Below are 23109 nucleotides of genomic sequence, written 5' to 3'. Positions count from 1 at the left end.
TTGTTTTCGTTCAAAAAGTGTTTGTTATCAAAAACAATGGATTTAATATGAATAATCTGATGTAGATCAAGATACACTACTGTTCGCAACGCCGCCGGTCTTTGATTAAAGTAAAATAGCGGAAGATACGGCACGTCATACTAATTGTCAGCTAATAAATGGCACTACACACTACTACATACAAGCAGACACACACAGCTATGTAAATTTACGCTATTGAACGACAGAGACACACCGATTTATTCCGACGGTAGTGCGAACGAGACAAACGCGCGCATCGAGAAGAGCCTCTTTCCTAGTGTCATGTCAAAGCTCTTTAATAAAGATTTAAAAAAAAGAAATGTCATTGCAAATAATCAAGAAGCGTCAGCAGACAAATTGGAGTATAAGAATTATGCAACATATTTTTTATGAAAACAAAATAAATTACTTATTATTTATTACTTTACTATTTTGCACTGTGGAGCGATGTTTGGTTTGGTGTAAGTATACTGGGGACGCTATTGCACAACACCCTGCATTTTATGATTAAGCACTGAGACTTGGCACAGGTTGTTCCTTGGGTGGCCCTGAGTAGATAAAGATCGGGAGGCATTGAGAGCCCCCTTAATTTAGGAGGGAAGAGGGGGAAGGCTGGCGCCGCCGCGCTTCCTTTGAAACCATATTTCTCTAAAACTATACAAAATAGGGCATGCGATATATCATTTTCGGATAAATGAAGGACGAGGAATTCATTTTTGGAACAAAAAAAATGTATTTTAGAAAAAAAATACAAAATAAAATGGGAAAATCTGAAAACGAGATTTTTTTTTATACATATTATTGCACATTTTATGAAAACTGTAATGGTTTTTTCTTAATAAAAAATATTATTTAATAGCTACATTTATCTAGTTTTAGAAAATGTATAATTTGTTATAGAAATATATTATAGGACGAGTGATAAAAAATAATTTACATCGCCCGATAGGGTGATTTGAATGCTCATTTCAATAAGTTTTGTCAATGATTTCAGGTATAATCACTATTTTTAACACACGAAAGCCGTAATCATTGTAGTTTATGGCTATTTTAGTGATTAATGTACTTAAAATAAAAAAAAATACAAAATTTTTAAAAAATATTAAAAATGTGATAATTTTTTTTAACATTATCCTATTTTGTTCTTTCTACACAATATATATCTAAAAGCAATAAATATCAATAAAAAGCCACATTTATACAGTTTATAAAAATATATAGTTTGTTATATAAATATATTACGACACGCGAGATAAAAAATAATGAAAATGAAAATTTTTATGTACATCTTACGTTGCATTATTCGATGAGGTGAGGTAAAGGTACTACCCGCTATGCAGTGGAGTTCGTCTAGTAATACAGAAATATACTTATTCTAATAACGTTTACACATGTAGGTATATCACGACCCAGTACAGAAAATTGTAAAAGTCCTATAATATAGTTTATTTTGATTGTAAAATAAAATTGCATGTGACTTATATTGCAAAAAAATGTCTTAATCACGTTCTCCTCTCCTAAAGCAGTTCTGCATGCATAGGCTTGAAGATTTTTTAGTTTACTAGCAGAATTTAGTTACTTCCTTTGGGCCCCCTTAAATCGGTTTTACCCATCCATAAAAGATAAAATAAAAATCGTCATATTCTTCCTTTCAGTATCAATGATAGTTAGTTATTGCGCAATAGTGCCATAAAAATAAATAAATAAATAAAATAAATATTATAGGACATTCTTACACAGATTGACTGAGGCCCACGGTAAGCTCAAGAAGGCTTGTGTTGTGGGTACTCAGACAACGATATATATAATATATAAATACTTATATACATAGAAAACATCCATGACTATACAACATACATGACTGATAAAAAATAAACTAGATTCGTATTAGCATTAAACATTAATGATTTTTGAACTAAGACATTGCTTTTGTACAAAGGAGAATTTCAAAAAATGGTCTGACTAGACGAAAACATGTGTATCGGGGCTAGTACTCAAGGCTCTCAAAAAGTGTAGCTATTTTGAGTTATTCAAATAAAACAACATGAATAGTCTGAATTTAATTATGTATATATCACAACATCCACTGCATAAGCACATCAGCTCCGAACATTTAATTTAAAAAGTATTTTTTTACGGTTGCACCTTACGCGGCACTGTTTTTTATTACACCTGCATCCGACAATTTCGAGGCATGTTTCTGCAGCAACAGGCAACGTTGCGGGCAAGTAGGCTCCCAAATCCCAATTGTTACAGACTTTCGTCCAGCCACAAGCAGAAAATAATGGCAAATTTTGAATTGGGTTTAGTTGACCCCATACATGGACACCTTGATATACCTATAACCCTTACAAAAATGGTGCAAGGCAGCTTTTGTCGGTGAAATGCTGTTAATTTGGCGGTCTTTTTTGGTTAATAACTATTTTCGGCACTCGTTAACCAAAGTACAGGACGCAGATCTGGAATAATAAATATGTCAAGTAAGAATTATCCATAAATTATGCAAATCATATAGATAACTACTATTTCACAAGATGTACGTATGTATTAGGATCAGATGTATATATCTGACCTATCATATCAATCGATCATTTCATGTAATATAAATAGTTAAATTCAGACTATATAGGAGTATGTTGTTTAATTTGAAGTACTTTAAATAACTACACTTTTTGAGAGCTTTGAGTACCTTTACCTCACCTCATCGAATCATACAAGCTGGCCCGTACCGTACATCAAGATCGCCCTGCCACGTCACATTCATTATTTTTTATCTCGCGTTTCGTAATATATTTATATAACAAACTATATATTTTTATAAACTGTATAAATGTGGCTTTTTATTGATATTTATTGCTTTTAGATATATATTGTGTAGAAAGAACAAAATAGGATAATGTTAAAAAAAATTATCACATTTTTAATATTTTTTAAAATTTTTGTATTTTTTTTTTATTTTAAGTACATTAATCACTAAAATAGCCATAAACTACAATGATTACGGCTTTCGTGTGTTAAAAATAGTGATTATACCTGAAATCATTGACAAAACTTATTGAAATGAGCATTCAAATCACCCTATCGGGCGATGTAAATTATTTTTTATCACTCATCCTATAATATATTTCTATAACAAATTATACATTTTCTAAAACTAGATAAATGTAGCTATTAAATAATTTTTTTTATTTAGAAAAAACCATTACAGTTTTCATAAAATGTGCAATAATATGTATAAAAAAAAATCTCGTTTTCAGATTTTCCCATTTTATTTTGTATTTTTGTTCTAAAATACATTTTTTTTGTTCCAAAAATGAATTCCTCGTCCTTCATTTATCAGAAAATGATATATTGCATGCCCTATTTTGTATAGTTTTAGAGAAATATGGTTTCAAAGGAAGCGCGGAGGCGCAGTAGGGTTACCAAAAAAAAAACATAATTGCAAGTATATTTTTTAATATTTATTACGTCTTATTTTTAAACTAAATTATGAACTTATTCACCAAAATTTAGATGAGTCACTTTTTGCCACAACTGTCAACAATATCTTATTTGATACAGACATTAGAAAAAAGCGCGTGGAGTTCCTCCGCGTGAAAGAAATGAAATTTCGTAAAATTGAAATGAAAATATAAGAGCTTGATGACATGTATCTCACTTAGGGTTGCAAAAAATACGGTTTTTTCTGGCTTAAAACAAACATGAAAAAAAACCGTGAAAAAAAAAAAGTTTTTTTTCTGGAGTATTTTTTTTCTAAAGTACGAAATCTCAAAATTTGCAAAGCAGTTAATACTTTTATACGTTTTTTTAGACTTAATGTTAACTATTAAACGAATTTAATCAAATTACTTTAAGTTCTGGTCTTATAAAAGTAACATTTACGAAATCTGTAGTTGGTAGTTATCACTATTTACTGTTGGCAACACGACCGCCTCTCCACGCTGCACGTAGCATCGGGGATTCCCCAATAAACGTTTGTATACTGAATGTTAATCGTATTAAAATGTACGTTATTGTTATTGAAACACGTTACAAGTCACGAAAAACCGTTATTGTCGAATTATTTGTTCATGTGAAAAACCGGCCAAGAGCGTGTCGGGCCACGCTCAGTGTAGGGTTCCGTAGTTTTCCGTATTTTTCTCAAAAACTACTGAACCTATCAAGTTCAAAACAATTTTCCTAGAAAGTCTTTATAAAGTTCTACTTTTGTGATTTTTTTCATATTTTTTAAACATATGGTTCAAAAGTTAGAGGGGGGGGGACGCACTTTTTTTCCTTTAGAAGCGATTATTTCCGAAAATATTAATATTATCAAAAAACAGTCTTTGTAAACCCTTATTCATTTTTAAATACCTATCCAACAATATATCACACGTTGGGGTTAGACTGAAAAAAAATATCATCCCCCACTTTACATGTAGGGGGGGTACCCTAATAAAACATTTTTTTCCATTTTTTATTTTTGCACTTTGTTGGCGTGATTGATATACATATTGGTACCAAAAATCAGCTTTCTAATGCTAACGGTTACTGAGATTATCCGCGGACGGACGGACGGACGGACGGACAGACAGACATGGCGAAACTATAAGGGTTCCTAGTTGACTACGGAACCCTAAAAACATATTTAGAAAAAATATCATAATGCTCGGTTTTTTTTTTCATAATTCTGAAAAAAAAAACATTTGGTTTTTTTTCTATTTGCAACCCTAATCACACTATTACAACTCACAACACACTATTACTTTTTGAAAATAGAATAGATGGCAGAAATTGATGGAACTAAAATAGTGACCTCATATTTTTTCTTTAAGACAAACTTTATTAAAATTGCTTACGAGTTACGATAGGGTATTTTCCTATACTTAGAATAATAGTTATTTACAAAACTTTTCCCCTCACTATAGCGAGAAAAGTCGAGGCGTCCAGTCTGGCTCTTGTCGTTGTTTACGCACTACAATACGCCTTTTGTGTCTGACAAGTTCATCTCCAGGAAAACTAGAAAACAAATAAACATATTTGGTGCGAGTGAAATAAAAAAAAATCTTGTTGATAAGGCAAGCATTTTTGCAACAAACTTTAGTTGATCATCATTTTATTATTTGTAAATAAAAATAACAAAATAATGTACTACTAAAGTTTGTTGCAAAAATGAGGTCAAATATCATTTAACAAAAAATAATAGGCTACTTGACTCTTTTTCAAAGTATGTCTTATATTATTAATTACTGTCTAATTAAACGAAAAAAAATAGTACCATATTTTATTACGACTTAAAAACCCGCAAAAAAATATTTAAAGTTTACTTTTACTTCATCAGGCAAAAACAACATCAGCTATATTAATCTATAGAATATCTATGACATGACGTCAGTATATTTAGAAAAAATATTTCACATTGTCACACCCGTCAACGACTATGAATTTTAATACAATAGAGGTTGCTTCTATGGAGATCAGATTACTACCTCTAATTTCCATAGTTGATCTGAATTATGTGACGTCACTCCATCGGCCAACACCGTGTTCGGAGTCCATAATTAAAAAAAAATATACACACATCTTTAATTAAAAATACGCAGTCATCACGCACTTTTAATGCCCGCAGGCTATAAATATTGATTTCTTAAGTCAAATACTACAGAAAACAATAACTTGATGTGCTAAATTCGATACGAGTCTAGTAGCCTATTAATCAACAATCAATACCAGGTAAAAGTTTTATTATATGAATTATTTATTATGATCAATATTTTATGCTGACGCTACCGCGAAGGCAAATCTCAAAAGGCAATCTTTGAGCGTCATTAATGTATCATGCGTATTTGGTCGCACGTCAATGAAACTTATATTTCTATCCCGCTCTGCAAAATGGCCGTCAAAACAAAGACTGAATTTATAAATTATCTTAGAAAATATTTTTTTCATGTACTTACGAGTGAAATGTGATTCCCTGCGATTTGTTTTTCCTTTTAGAATGGTTTGTGCAACGCATAAAAGCACACGAAAGCATTTTGGTTACGTTTTACCAATAAAAAATAATTTATAATTTCCTCACGTTACACGTCTCACGACATCCGATGCGCACGCAGTGCTGATTGCAACTGAAAGCAATCAAGCGACGGGAGCTTGATTTTTGAGGGCCACATTTGAGTGGCGCGTCACCTATCTTCCGCTATTTTACTTTAATCAAAGTTTCACCTACTTTTATCAATTTTAAAGCAGTTAATTTGACTTTATTCAAGGTCAAATTACTTTACCCACTAGTGGATAAAATGCGTTTTTACCCGCTGGTATTAAAGGACAAAACACTTGTTTCCGAGCTAGTGAGGGGAAAAAAATAATAGTACAATAATACCTTGATATCAAATTGGACAGCGTTAAGTATTTGGGATATTTAACGTGGGTAGATACATCGTGGCTAGGGAATGCAATCTCGTTCTCGCGAGATCTCTTTTGTACGAGATCTCGGTCATTTTTAGCGAGATTGATCTCGGCCGAAAAATTGACGAGATCTCGCGAGATCAACGAGATTGAACTCAAGCATAAAAGGTCGCGAAATGACTAGACATGTTTCTTCCCAAGCTGTTAATGATTTATATGAACTATATCATTTAACTGAACTCGCCAACTCGTTAACTCAGTAGAGATCTAGAGATTCAACTCGCTTATTTCGCTCAATAATTTACCTATCTCAGTTCGGAATGACGAATGACAGATTCAGACCGTTTCGAAATATTTCGAAGGGTGTCAGCCAGGCCTATTTGCGTGATTCGCCATTATGGTATTACACTTACGGCTGTGTGTATATAACCATCTATTTTACGAATTTTCATGCACAGAGTTTTGTTGGATGTCGAGAGAGCAGAAGCCTACAACAACCTCACTACGGCTGTCGTTTGTTAGGCAACCAATAACAATTTCTATTTTACATTAAAAAAATCAAATTATTGTATTATATATTTTTTTATTTCTTTTTTAAATAGATACACTACTATATATTGTAATATGTTATTATTATATATTTAACGACCGCTCTGGCCTAGCCCAGCGGGTAGTGACCCTGACTGCTACGCCGCGGTGTTGGATTTCAATCCCGGTAAGGGCATTTATTTGTGTGATGAACACAGATATTTGTTCCTGAGTCATGAATGTTCTCTATGTATCTAAGTACTTGTATATTATGTATGCCTTTGTCTGAGTACCCACAACACAAACTTTCTTGAGCTTACCGTGGGACTAAGTCAATCTGTGAAAAAATAATATTTATTTAATGATAAATTATGTATATATTTCCGTTTTTCTTTCTATTTTAGTTTCTTATTTAACTGTCGGGTTTAAGAAGCGTATTGTATTGGTAGTCTAATATAATTAAGTAATTTATTAGTAGTAAACTAGTCATAATTAATTGAGTAATGTTTTTATGTGGGTCTATTTAATGATGGTAGGGATAACCTTGATTTTTATAATGTTAAATTTTTATCCTTTCATCAATAAAGGCATACGTTGCGGATTTTTTAAGTAGTCTCTACTGTGTACTTATTCGCGGTTGGCATGACAACGATTTCGAATTTGGCACGCTTCTACTCATTCGTGAATTATTTTATTTTATTTTCTTACATAATAATTTATACTTCAAAGTTTTAAAAATATATTGTGAGTTGTGAGGTACATAATTTATGTTAAACAATGTAATATACATCAAAAAAATATGAAAAAATAGTCAAGATAAATATTTGTTTCATAATAGCAATCATTCTTATTATTGTTATCCTCATTCATTGCTATATTGTGATTATTTACAAGAATAAACCCACAAACCGGCCAATCTCGCGAGATCTCGAAATTGGCGAGATCTCGCGAGATTGGTTTCATGAATTCCCGAGATCTCGCCTGGGCCCCAATCTCGTCGAGATTGCATTCCCTAATCGTGGCACTTTATACACTTACTATAATATTATTCAATAGTTATTTGTTATACCGCGTCTCGGCAAGCGTAGTGTAGGACGGCCTCAGGCAAGGTGGAGCGACGATTTGCGCGGGATGGCTGGCAGCAGCTGGATGCGAGCAGCCGAAGATCGGAAACGGTGGCGTGAAATTGGGGAGGCCTATGTCCAGCAGTGGACTGCGATAGGCTGATGATGATGATGATGATGATTTGTTATACAAGGGGGCAAAGCTGTATTTCAACGCCGAGTGTGGAATTGAAAAACGAGCAAGTGAAAGGATTCTATAGTTGAACCACGAGCGAAGCGAGTGGTTCGAGAATAGAATCCTGAACTTGCGAGTTTTTTAACACACGAGAAGTAAAATACATTTGCACCCGAGTGTAACACAAAACTTTTCCCCTCACTATAGCGAGGAAACTACAACGCAAAAAATGCTTATCACTGCTTCCAGTAGTTCCACAGCTGGTAAATCATCTTTATTACTAGATTCACCTACTTTTATCAATTTCAAAGCAGTCAGTTTGACTTTATTCAAGGTCAAATTACTTTACCCACTAGTGGATAAAATGCGTTTTTACCCGCTGGTATTAAAGGACAAAATACGTGTTTCCGAGCTAGTGAGGGGAAAAATGTGTTTAGTTGATACACTCTTAGAGCTTACAAAAGTTTCATTGTTAACAGAATGCGGTAACTCTGAAGGGACGCATGGTCCCATACAGCGCCGGCCCGTGCACTCGATCAGGGTAGAGCGAGTTTGAGTTTCGGCGCCCCTTGGTAAGGTTTCACTGAGTAGGAAAATAAATTTTTTACATAGTAATTAAGTACCTAATTTGAAGATTACACTTACATTTTCACCAAAAGAGAACATATAAATAGTAAGCGCGAGCCAAGCGAGCGCGATTTTTTTTACTCGATTTATTAAGACTCAACCCGCCAGCGGGGTATCAGCGAACTTTCAAGCTTTTATGTTCTGCAGAGCTGCGGTCTTTGACATATTTTGGGGTATTTTGACTTCACAGGGCGCCTATGTTCCCGACTTTTAGGCCTTATATTTCGCCATCAGTATTATTTTTATAATATAATACTAAGAGTTAATTAAGAGATTAACTGCGGACTCGATCGTCACCGTCAAGATGCCCATTTCGTTATTTTGCCACTTCAGATCACTGCTTTGAAGTTCGCTCACCATCTGCTGGGACTCACAAAATAGCGCCTATCTGAAACGTTTTGCGCCTTTATGAGGAACTCCGCTTTGAACTATCGGGTAGACTCATATTTTTGCATTTGGATAGCGACGTAACTTTGTCGTTCGCTGCACAACAATGTGGTTTGTCAAGGGTAGAATACTATTTTTACAGCGCCCTTATGAATGTTGGTATATGTTGGAAATGTGGTGCAACTTTCCAATTAATCTGAATTACAAATCTAGATTTTCAATAGTGGATTCATTTCCGACTCCTCTCGCCATTTTGTGATATGTGCGCGTGTGATACGCAACGTATAATTTTTTTGTATGGATTTTTCCACATTCTCGATTTTGGCGCCCCCTTACCATGTGGCGCCTAGAGCGGCCGCTCCACTCGCTCTACCCTTAATCCGGCCCTGGTCCCATAACCTAAGGTTTCTACGGTGTGGGTAACCTAAAAACGGCAAGATATTTTTAACACACATCAAGGCGCCCTTATACTTGCTTGCCATCATCATAACCCTGTTATGTTGGTGAACAACCCCAGTTAAGGTCTTACCTGTGCCAAAGGGCATCAGCCACTCATCCTGTACTAGATTCCCTTCTTTTGTGAGAAATCTCTCGGGTCTGAACTCGTGCGGGTCCGTCCAGTGAAGCCCGTTGTGAAGGTCGTGGAGAGCCAGTAAGATTAGTGCACCCTACAAGTATTAAAAAATAGTTTACCTTTTCTATAATCTATTATATCTCTAGATAAAGTTAGATTATCCATCTATCTTTAAACGAGCAATTCTTAGGTAGGTATATATTTATTTATTTATATATGTTATGGACCAAGTGATTATAAGGGCATTATGTATAATGCCCGGGCATTATGAATAATGCCTAGCTGTATTGGGCAAAGTGATTAATCATTGTCTAGACGCCATTTTTTATCACATCGCCCGGTCATTATGATAATGCTACGTGATCGTTGGGCAAATTGATAATAAGTTTAACAAGTTTGCATGAACGCCATTTTTTATCACATTGCCCGGTCATTATGATACTGCTACGTAATCGTTGTTTTTAGGGTTCCGTAGCCAAAATGGCAAAACGGAACCCTTATAGTTTCGTCATGTCCGTCTGTCCGTCTGTCCGTCTGTCCGTCTGTCACAGCCGATTTACTCGGAAACTATAAGTACTACAGTGATGAAATTTGATGGGAATATGTGTTGTATGAACCGCTACAAAATTATGACACTAAATAGTAAAAAAGAATTGGGGGTGGGGCCCCCATACATGTAACTGAGGGATGAAAATTTTTTTTTCGATGTACATACCCGTGTGGGGTATCAATGGAAAGGTCTTTTAAAATGATATAAAGTTTTCTAAAAACATTTTTCTTAAAGTGAACGGTTTTTGAGATATCAGCTCTCAAAGTCGTAAAAAGTATGTCCCCCCTCTATTTTTATAACTACGGGGTATAAAATTCTAAAAAAAATAGAGGTGATGCATGCTAATTAACTCTTTCAACGATTTTTGGTTTGATCAAAGTATCTCTTATAGTTTTTGAGATAGGTTGATTTAACTGTAATTTTGGCAGGTGTATAAATTGACATAATAAGTTTATTATATTTGCTGCTACGGAACTAGGCGTTTCACCTTTGTGCGCGAGCCCGACTCGCACTTGGCCGGTTTTTTCTGCTGCCTATGTCGGACTTGTCGTTTAACTCTAAATCATTGATTATTTATTATTATTTTATTTAATAAAACATCTTACATAGGAACTTAAATGTAAATACAATGTCCCCCAAAACTGTTTACACAGTTTGACTGTGGGATCTGGGTGAGTCTAAAGGTACATAATTATAATTAGTTGTCATGGTAATGAATACAGATCTACATAAGTATATTGCCAAAGATGGTTAGGTAGTTCACAAATAAATGAGGCATCTAAATTTTGTCTAGGTAGTGTTTGAACAAAGCCCTCTTAAATCTATTTTTGTTTTTCTCTGTTCTAATAGCCACAGGTAAAGAGTTGAGTAAATAAGGTAAGCGTTTTTTAATGAGCCTATCCCCATAGTAATTGCTTACTCTGGGGACAGCATATTTACCTGCAGCTACAGATCTGGTGTTATATTGTTGGCTCATTTCAGATAAGTTACTCTCTTGATTGCCATGCTGATTAACTAATAATAGATACTTGTGTTTAAGAGTGGCTGGAAGAATTTTACATAATTTAAATAACTTATAATAATCATTTTTATATTTATTCTTAATTTTACTGCTCACTAATAATTTGAGAAATCTAATTTGCAATTTTTCAACTTTTTCCAAATTTGTTTTAAAAGTCAGGCCATAGCAGTCCAGAGAGTAACTTATGATTGATTCCACTAAAGATATATAGATACATTTTAGGGTGCTTGCTGGTATTCTATAGCTAAGGTGATAAAATCTACCGAGTAGGACTCTTAATTTACTACATAAATGCTCTATATGAGAAGACCATGAAAAGGTTTCATCTATTTTCATACCGAGGTAAGTGATGCATTTAACTCTCTCAATCGGCTTACAGTATAAGTATAAGTCCTATCTTAGCCATCCTTGACATCGAGAGGTCCTACGGCACTGCAGGCGGCTCGCGACGGTGTCCTTTGTAGTTTGATATGAAACTGCATACAGTCTCTTGAACAGATCGGCACGAAAGTCTGCTGAAGCTGCGCCAATCCATCTATTAGCTTTGCTACATGTTTTATTATTACTCTGCCCAACAGAGGACGGGCATTATGTATAATTCCCGAGCAAAATTGAGCTATTCGGTATGTTATTATCACTTTGCCCAACAGAGGATCGGCATTATGTATAATGCCCGGGCAAAATTCAGCTATTCGGTGTGTCTTTTGCATATCTCTGGATCGTGGACATGCGTGGACCTTTGGGAGGCATGCGTGGGGCCAGAGCCAACAGCACAGAGGCCTTTTAAGACATTTTAATCTAAAGGCAAGGGATAGGTACACGTGGCGGATACCACCCCGAGCGCACAATATGATATGATACAACCGTAGATGGTCCCCGCCAGGTGCAAAGACTATTGCAGTGCACTACTTTTGTGCTACGATGGGAGCTAAAGTCATGTCATGGGTTATTGTTTTATAAGTTGGATGAACTGGATAGAGGGCTATGGGAGGAAACTATCGGGCACCTGACAATAAGTCTCACAATTGTAAAAGACAGGCGGTAACTTGCCAACTCATTGAGTGGGCCCTGCAAAACGGCTACACACACGGTGCGACAACAGAGCAACACTTAAAGAGTGGCTGAAAGGTTGTCGAGACGTGAGACTGCGGTAGCCAGATTCCGGTGATCAGTTCAGCAGGCCGCCGACGTTATGACACTTTCCCATTTATATTATTACGGATTCTCATACTGTGTAATTTTCTTTGTGTAAATAAAATAAAAAATCTCTATTCTTGGGCAAAATTCAGTTATTTGATGTGTTATTGTTACTTTGCCCAACAGAGGATGGGCACTATGTATAATGCCCGGGCAAAATTCAGCTATTCGGTATGTTATTATCACTTTGCCCAACAGAGGATGGGCATTATGTATAATGCCCGGGCAAAATTCAGCTATTCGGTGTGGTATTATTACTTTGCCCAACAGAGGATGGGCATTATGTATAATGCCCGGGCAAAATTCAGCTATTCGATATGTTATTATCACTTTGCCCAACAGAGGATGGGCATTATGTATAATGCCCGGGCAAAATTCAGCTATTCGATGTGTTATTATTACTTTGCCCAACAGAAGATGGGCATTATGTATAATGCCCGGGCAATTTAATTATTTGAATAGTTATTATCAAACTGCCCACTCACAATGGGCATTATTCATAATGCCCGGGCATTATGTATAGTGCCCGATTTATCACTTGGTCCATAACATATATACCGGCGATCTCGGAGGTAGCTCTAAAGATTTCGCTGAAAAATGTTGTTGGGGTTTTCGGGGGTGAAAAATGGATCTAGTTTAGTCTTAGCTCCCGGAAAACGCGAGTTTTCGAAGTCGTCCAGGTACTATTATCTAATGATAGTAAATAAATCTTTAGTTATATGCTGAGCAGCATCCGCTCTATAATGCCCTGGGTGTCACCGTCACTACACCAATTGATCACATATTTTAAGTATCGTGTGAAAAATTACCTCAGGAATGATATAATCTTTGAGCCGCGTGTTTTCTCGAGCCACATGAGGGATGCCTACTGGGGCCACACTTGAAATTCGGAGGGCTTCCATAATCACTGCCTCGGTATACAGCATTCTGAAGAAGTTGGAAATTCATACTTAGTTTATCGTCAATATTATGACACTTAACAGTGCGCGATAAATCAAGTGTCACGCATTAAAAAAAAAAAAAAAGTTAGGCCACTGAATACACGATAAGAACGTAAAGAACGTCACGAGTGTGCACTCCTAAAAACCTCCAATTTGCAGCGATAGCGTCTAAACCAAGTACCAACTACCTACCTACTTACTCAATATCTCAACGATGACGAGGATGAGTGAGAGGTGACGAATATGTCTGTTCCAGCCTAAAGGCAGTGCTAAGAAAATTGAAGGGAGGAGACGAAGAAGAAATACCTTGATCTATCACCCAACGCCGGCGGTCTTTTAGAGCCGATGACGTCATCTATCTCTTGCCTGAGGCGCGCTTGCACATGTGGGTTTAAGGCGACGTGTAGAAGTAGAAAAACGGCTGTGTTACCAACGGTTTCCATTCCAGCTTCTAACATATCGAGGCACACTACTTGGAGCTCTTCTTCTGAAACTGTTACAACGGTGTAAGGATCGAATTTTTGTGTATTTATTTGATTCCCTTTTGAATTGTATTCGAGCATGACAGTTATTAATACAATTATATAAGAGTTTTTTAGTAGATCCCTAATTTATTCCAGTAATGTGTAAATATTACTTTCTATAACTGGTAGAGTATATAACTGGTATATATCCATAGGTACTCGTACATTTCGTATCTGAGCCTAATGAAATCCTCATAACAAATTCAAATTATTTCGTAGAACCAGCGGTTGCTTCTTGAGTTGTGTAGGCGTATATGTAATATCCAAGTATAATAGGTACCAGTGGCGGAGCGTCGATACAACTCGATTCCCAACGGGTTCCCTAAAATTTTCTAGTATCTGTAGAAGTCCATACAAAACAAATTCCAAAAACCCCTCCGGCTTTACCAACGAAAATTTTCACGCCCCGCCACTGATAGGTACAGAATTATAGATCTTTACTCATTTTACTTGTATCTTAAAGCGAAAGCGAAACTTAATTTGATTGTATAAATCGATAACTAAAATCCTGTTTTAAAGATACATTCAAAGTACGCAACAATATAAGGTCTGAATTAGACGGCATGCGAACTCGCATGCGATTTTAAATACATTGCGATCCATTCTGGTTACAAACAACTTAGCGCACCAATCCAAATACTCAATGAAATGAAACTCGTATACGATTTCTCGTACCGTCTAAATGGGCCCTAAAGGTTGTTTGTGATTAGATAATGCTATGTTATACGTAATAATAGCGATATCGTGTACTGTATAGATAATTAGATAGAATCATAAATATAACTTAACTACGTATTTGAATCAAAACTACCAGGCAGGCAATTATGGTCGCGCGATAAGTGATAAAATAGCAGGCCGTCCCTATCGCACTATTGGTAAGTGCGATAGGGACGGCCTGATATTTTATCGTCTATCGCGCGACCATGCTTCCCGTGCAGATTGATAATACACTCATAATACAGTAACGTCTAATAAGAGTACATACTAATATTGTCTTCGGTTACCGCGATAGTTACTCATGAAATAAAACTATGGAAACGGATTAAATCGCGTATAATGAATTTAAAATACATCCCGACGTTTCGAACTCTTTACAGCGTTCGTGGTCAACGGGTGACTGAGGAAAACATAGACACATGAGGAGTACATACTAACAAATAAAACGTCCGGGCCGAGCCAACGTTCTTCCATACATGAAGCCAACGTTCTTACTTAAAATAAATAGGTACATGAAGCACGTTTGCACGGCCCGGTCGTGTAGTAGTACTATAACATTAGTACCCAAAGTACCCATTAATAGTAGTGTGCTTGGCATACCGCCGCATATAGAGCGGACTGGAAATCCATGAAAGAGGCATAATGTTCAGCAGTGGACGCAAATATGCAGAGAAGAAGAAGAATAAGTACGTTTTAGTTATTTTATTACATACTAAAATGGTACCATGGGTCGGTACATACTTGCATCAGCCTTGTTTTCAATGGATTCGATCAGGAAGGCATCAATGACGTCTCTCGGATCTTTGGTGACGATGTTTGTCTCATGTTCTTTTATTGTTTCCTGTAAAAGCAAAATAAATTAAAACGATCGAAACATTCGTTGAAGACTGTACCTACTATTTAAACGCGCTGTATTAGTGATATTTATGGTCCTAGGTAAATTTTTCATTCGATACATACGTTTATGCCTCATTTAGCTAGAACCCTTAACCCTTCAAGCATGAATTTTTCTTTTAACGAGATATGAATATATGTGATAGACAATGGTTTTCTGACTCTAGGAAAAATAACAAAAAAATATTTAAGATCGATTTTTATACTAAATCAGTGTTAGAAATTAAATAGGCCAAATCTTATTTATATAAATATATCGTTATTGGTAAGTTTTATTTAAAAAAAACCGGCCAAGAGCGTGTCGGGCCACGCTCAGTGAAGGGTTCCGTAGTTTTCCGTATTTTTCTCAAAAACTACTGATCCTATCAAGTTCAAAATAATTTTCCTAGAAAGTTTTTATAAAGTTCTACATTTGTGATTTTTTTCATATTTTTTAAACTTATGGTTCAAAAGTTAGAGGGGGGGGACGCACTTTTTTTTCCTTTAGGAGCAATTATTTCCGAAAATATTAATATTATTAAAAAACGATCTTAGTAAACCCTTATTAATTTTTAAATACCTATCCAACGATATATCACACGTTGGGGTTGGAATGAAAAAAAATATCAGCCCCCACTTTACATGTAGGGGGGGCTACCCTAATAAAACATTTTTTTCCATTTTTATTTTTGCACTTTGTTGGCGTGATTGATATACATATTGGTACTAAATTTCAGCTTTCTAGTGCTAACGGTTACTGAGATTATCCGCGGACGGACGGACGGACGGACAGACAGACATGGCGAAACTATAAGGGTTCCTAGTTGACTACGGAACCCTAAAAATGACTACTATTAAAAAGGTACACTATTTGTGAAACCCCTATGATAAAATGTTTAAACATATATATTTTCAGTAAGATTAAGGTATTTGTGGTTTAAATCGGTTCTGTATCAGCTGTATGATCAACTCCTTAAATATTGCCAATTATTAAAACTACACGCTATATGAAGTGTTATACAACTAAATTTATATATCCTTTATAATGTACCATATTTTAAACCATAACATGGTGACTTTTCGAGACTGATTCACAAGTTGAATTTGATACTGATCCAATGTTATCTCTTCAGGCCAATGCAAAATTTGGGGGTCTAGACATAGTAGTTTCTAATGCTGCGGTTAAGAGCGTTATAACATTTCGGCGTCGGGCGAAATTAGGTATTTTACCCGCCGCGCGAGCCCAATATGCCGACCCTTTCTAGCACGTCTTATCACTCGCTCGCACTACAATAATGGACAAAACAATCTTGATCCTTTCTATGGAATTTTGATAACAACCACAATCTACTATCTCGATATAAACTTTTGGTTTCTAATAAACATTATTTTGTACGAAAATACGAGAATATAGCGCGAAATAATATCAATTAATGTTAAAATTTATTTAAAAAATTAAAGTAATAATTATAAAAGTAGATCCCATCCCAAATATTTGCTTTTGTTATATGATAAGTATTAGAGTAAAGTATAATTATATTAATATGATGATAAAATAAGACAAATACAATTCTAATTACTTCAAGGTGGTGCTCAGGGTCTGATGATGGAGCCAGATGGTGGTCACCAATACCAATGAACAATATGACTATACAACTTCGTGGTTTACATGTCATTCTAGCATTTTCACTTTCACATTTCAAGTGCACATACCACGAGTATAGGTTTTCGGGTGTGCTGATTTAAAAATTAATGACCGATTTGGAATCTGACATTGCTGACTGTCACTTTGACACAAAAGTCGTCATGGGTGTCGTAAAATAGGTTTTAGGGGTGCTGATTCCAAAATTAATGGCCAATGTGGAATCTGACATTGCTGACTGTCACTTTGACACAAAAGTCGTCATGGGTGTCGTCAAATAGGTTTGCGGGGGTGCTGATTCCAAAATTAATGAACAATGTGGAATCTGACATTGCTGACTGTCACTTTGACACAAAAGTCGTCATGGGTGTCGTAAAATTGGTTTTAGGGGGTGCTGATTCCAAAATTAATGACCAATGTGGAATCTAACATTGCTGACTGCCACTTTGACACAAAAGTCATCATGGGTGTCGTAAAATAGGTTTTAGGGGTGCTGATTCCAAAAATAATGACTAATGTGGAATCTAACATTGCTGACTGTCACTTTGACACAAAAGTCGTCATGGGTGTCGTCAAATAGTTTTCGGAGGTGCTGATTTGAAAATTAATGACCGATTTGGAATCTTGACATTGCTGACTGTCACTTTGACACAAAAGTCGTCATGGGTGTCTTCAAAAAGGTTTCCGGGGTGCTGATTCCAAAATTAACGACTATTTTGGAATCTCACAGTGCTAATTGTAATTTTGACACAAAAGGAATCATGGGTGTAGTCAAATAGTTTTTAGGGGGCACTGATTCCAAAATTAATGAAATGATTTAAAAAGTAATGACCGATTTGGAACCTGACATTGCACAGTACCCCTGGAAAGGAAACCTATTTGACGACACCCATAACGACTTTTATGTCAAAGTGACAGTCAGCAATGTCAGATTCCAAATTGATCATTAATATTGAGATCAGTACCCATGAAAACCTATTTGAAGACACCCATGATCACTTTTGTGTCAAAGTGACAGTCAACAGTGTCAGATTCCAAATTGGTCATTAGTTTTCAAACACCTCCGGATACCTATTTGACGACACCACCCATGACGACTTTTGTGTCAAAGTGACAGTCAGCAATGTCAGATTCCAAATTGGTCACTAATTTTGGAATCAGCACCCCCTAAAACCTATTTTACGACACCCATGACGACTTTTGTGTCAAAGTGACAGTCAGCAATGTCAGATTGAACATTGGTCATTAATTTTGGAATCAGCACCCCCTAAAACCTATTTTACGACACCCATGACGACTTTTGTGTCAGAGTGACAGTCAGCAATGTCAGATTGAACATTAGTCATTAATTTTGGAATCAGCACCTCCTAAAACCTATTTTACGACACCCATGACGACTTTTGTGTCAAAGTGACAGTCAGCAATGTCAGATTCCACATTGGTCATTAATTTTGGAATCAGCACCCCCTAAAACCTATTTTACGACACCCATGACGACTTTTGTGTCAAAGTGACAGTCAGCAATGTCAGATTCCAAATTGGTCATTCATTTTGGAATCATCACCCCTAAAACCTATTTTACGACACCCATGACGACTTTTGTGTCAGAGTGACAGTCAGCAATGTCAGATTGAACATTAGTCATTAATTTTGGAATCAGCACCTCCTAAAACCTATTTTACGACACCCATGACGACTTTTGTGTCAAAGTGACAGTCAGCAATCTGAGGTACTACATATTCGTAATCTGAAAGTAATCAAGTCAATAATTTCAGTTATTTTGAATCGACTATGATTCCGAATTATTGGTAATAGTAATGATTGTATAGATGATTAGTGATTCCTTTACATGTAATGGTAATTTACCGTTTCACTTGATTACATTACAAGTAATCTGACACCCAGTAGTGTCAGATTACAAAGTAAAATCAAGTAATCGTGTGATCCGGAATCGATTACGATTTCCCCATCTCTGGGTTTAGTTATATGGTTCATTGGTACTGGTGACCACCATCTGGCTCCATCATCAGACTCTTGTCAAAGGTCTTGTTGAGACGAACCCAACGAGCCTAAACACGAAGTCGTTTACTTACATGGTTCACTGGTACTGGTGACCACCTTCTGGCTCCATCATCAGATCCCGAGTACCATCTTGATGTGTCTTATCATCTTGACCGTATTGTAATTTTCACATTTTTATCATCACAACGTTGTAATACTTTAACATTTAAACATAACAAAGTATTACAAAAGCAAATATTTACGGATCTAGGATCAAACTCGTTGGTCGCTGTTTACACACACACAATGCGAGGATAGCCCGTGTAGAAACAAGGCGTCCGACCCACACAACAATAAATATTCTCGACGTTTGCGATGAAAACTCGGAGACCAAAGCGACATACGTCTTACCTCCTCGAGCTCCGGCGCGGCACTGAAATCGCAGGCGTCCGTCGCCGGTAAAATAGCGACAGGAAGGCTAGTTTTCAAAAAATTGGCAAAAAATCATGATAAAATATTATAACGACAAATGGATAACAGCAGTTTAAGCACATTGTGCAGATTATTTATATACTAAAATAACTTCGATAACATGTAGATTTTCGGAGAAATGATCACTTGTTTCGATGTATTTTCAAGACAAAATTGAGTTCGTTTTACTTTCAATTTCTCAATTTCAAAGGATTAAATGATAAATATTGTTTAATGGGCCTTAAGTACAAGATATTTGGAACTTAAATTTACCTCATTTATGAGAGTGATCTTATCAAATTGTACATAATAAGAGCTCCGAATTCTGTGCTTCACGCGGTTTTTCCTAAACGAGCATCAGAAAAACAATCATTACTAATTGAAAAAGCTTTTTTTTTCATATGTTTTTTATTTAACCGACAGTTAATAAGATGTTCTAACTGAAACAAGTACTTTCACTGTCTTTTAGTATGAGTAAAGTGTACAATTTTGTCGATAAATATTGTGCATTTTACAATATATCGCCTTTTTTTGTCATAGCGCTCTTAATCCAGGAGCGTCGGAATTATTAAAAGTAAACATAGACAGTTAATACATTTTTATGGTAAGATAAGGCTACAGATTTCAAAAATTAAGACAGCTCCTTGCATAATAAACAGTCCAAGGAAAATGCGCACGTGATTATATATTTTGTGGACTAATGAACTGCCCCTTTAGCACTACTTGCCGTGTCGCGTGCGAGTCCATACGTCAAGCGCGACTTCAAGTATGGACTCGCGCGCGACAAGGCAATTTGTGCTAAAGGGTCTGGTCTACCTACTTCGTAGTGCTCGTAAGGGCCCAATTTTACGAAGTAATATTACATCAATGTATTATTGATTATTAAGTTAAATGCAAACAAATCAATAATATTTTTCAGGCAGAAGAGGCCATGTGGGACAAAGTATTTGACGTGAACGTGAAAAGCTCTTGGTCGCTGGCTAAAGAAGCTTGTACCCTAATCTATCCAAAAGAGGCGGTGGCAGCATAGTGTTTATTTCATCTATAGTTGGATATAAACCTATGTTGGTGAGTATTAATTATTTGGTGTGACACTTTGATTTAATATTAGGATTATTAGTCTTTTGAATTTACTTTTTATTTTCATTTTAGCCTATAAGTCTGTACAGTGTGAGCAAAACAGCGTTGATCGGGTTAACTAAAGCTATAGCGAATGAAGTTGCGAGTGAAAACATAAGGGTTATGTAACTGTGTGGCGCCTGGCGTTATTGATACCAAATTCGCTTCGATTGTAAGTATATGTGACAATATATTAATACTCTTGGAAATACTAATCAAACATTTCAAACACGAATTATTTCACTAATCCTATTCTTTCCGTGAATTGAGATTTTTGCCCTACCACTACGGGAAGGGTGATGGTGGGTTGTATAACTTGAGCATTCCGTGTGGGCTGTGGCGTAGTTAGCTGACAGTCAGGGACCCAGAGGCAAAGAGGAAATAGGGTCACTAAACTGTTTTATAAATATGTAGGAATGAATTCATTCATTCATTCCTATGTATGAATTCACAGATTTATTAAAACTCTAACGCTATCTACATTAGTAATAATCAGGCTTTAAGTGTCTCAGGGACTAGACCTAGCCCCTTAATAGTAGCTACGTCAGCCACGTCAGTGCATATCAGACTGTCGGTATCTATTTATAACCGATTTAGAACTTTTTATCGAAATATTTGAGAATCAGACGCGCTATATCCTATTACTGCATAAGACACAAATTAAGACTTTATTTATAAATTGACTAATTTTACAGCTTTCAAGTTCAGAAGAACTTTGGAAGGAAATTTTGCCGCTAATACCAATGCGAAGGCTGGGACAGCCACCAGAGATGGCTGGCGTCGTGGCGTTTCTGGCTTCTAATCACGCCAGCTTCATCACCGGAGAGACCATCGTGGCGGCGGGAGGGACCCATGCTCGTTTATAAGATGCGTTCCGATTTGTCCCTGCCTACGTATCTGCTACCATACATAAAGTAGGGATAAAAAGAGAATTTATACGAAGTGACAACCAACCTAAACTATACTAGTAACTATATTATCTATCTATTTCAGATTCTAAACTACATATATTACCTTGCAAACTCGCTAAGCTCCAGCGATCGGTCTACTACACGGGAGCGGCCGTTTACAACCGCGTACCCGATAATATCAAAAACGCAACTACCATCGCGGGTTTCAAATTCAAATTAAAAATTTGGCTCATGGCCGAGCTTTTCTACGACTACGCGGAATACTTTAAGGTAGCTTAAAAGTCCTCTGCGCAATCACGACATACATTCATTTATATATGAGAATATTATTCTTGTCAATTCAAGTCGAACCATATTCGACCTTATTCATTGTATAATTGAAATTATGATGAAATTAATTAATACTAATTAAAAACATTTTCCTACTGTTTAACTTTAGGTACGACCTATAACTTTTTTGTTATTAATAAATAATTGTATTGTATTGTATTGTAATACTAAAAAGGAAATAAGGGCCACTACGTGTTTTTAACGCTACATGAAAAGCGTAACATAAAAACGTTTCAGTATTAATTTTACAAATCCAGAATTTTTTGTGAACGGAAGAGGTAGCAACTTCCCAATATTTCATACATTTTAAACACTGTAGTGTTCACAAAAGAGCTTAATGGCCCATATTTTCTTTTGAGTTGTATATTTATAGTTAATTATTCACTTATTTATTATTTATTTATTTATACTTTAATTTATTCGCAACAGAAGCAATAGTATGATTTTCCCTACAAGTAGGTATTTAGGTACTCTCGTACTGTCTATACACAATATTTGGCTTACCCTGTCTAACTTAAAATCTAGTGTGGGCAAAAGTATTCTGATGCAAACATGAAGCATTTCTAATCATAATCTAAACGCGACTTTTCCTGCGAGCAACATTGAAATCTTTATAATAGTTATTTGTTTTACAAGGGGGCAAAGTTGTTGTTTAACCGCACGTGCCAATATTGATACCCGAGCAAGCGAAAGATTCCAATATTGAACCGCAAGCGTTGAGCGTTGCGAGGGTTTCAAGGCACGTAGGTTAAACAAACTTTGCCACCGAGTGAAACACAAAATTTTTCACCACACCAACACGAACAAAATACTAACTATAAAACATCAAATTAAATCAAATTCATCAATTTAGTCAATATTTATGATTCAAAATCATCATTTATAGGTAAATACTAGTAGCCAGCTTAAGACATCAAGTTAAATTTTGTATGAAATTACTTTGCACTCTTGTGGATAAAATGCAATTTTGCTATCTGTTTTCGAATAGCAAAGTAAGCCTTTACCCAGTTGGTATGGTGAAAAATTATAAATACTTAGGTCTTTGCTTAATT

At 35.8% G+C, this 23109-nt stretch overlaps 1 protein-coding gene across 3 annotated transcripts in view; it reads right to left on the bottom strand.

The window, feature by feature from the left end:
* LOC125232236 (farnesoate epoxidase-like) overlaps positions 1-23109 on the bottom strand; it is a 43409-nt gene that overhangs the window by 6423 nt on the left and 13877 nt on the right. For all 3 annotated transcript variants that reach the window (XM_048137883.1, XM_048137881.1, XM_048137882.1), the window contains 4 exons: positions 15452-15551; positions 13776-13962; positions 13338-13455; positions 9716-9854 (listed from right to left, as the gene is read on the bottom strand). In XM_048137883.1, the coding sequence (XP_047993840.1) occupies positions 9716-9854; positions 13338-13455; positions 13776-13962; positions 15452-15551 (544 nt within the window). The remainder of the gene's footprint in view (positions 1-9715; positions 9855-13337; positions 13456-13775; positions 13963-15451; positions 15552-23109) is intronic.

Source organism: Leguminivora glycinivorella, chromosome 12 (assembly GCF_023078275.1).
Source record: "Leguminivora glycinivorella isolate SPB_JAAS2020 chromosome 12, LegGlyc_1.1, whole genome shotgun sequence".
Taxonomy (NCBI): Eukaryota; Metazoa; Arthropoda; class Insecta; order Lepidoptera; family Tortricidae; genus Leguminivora; species Leguminivora glycinivorella.
The sequence above is the reverse complement of the archived record's forward strand: the minus strand, read 5'-3'. Positions and strand labels throughout refer to the sequence as shown.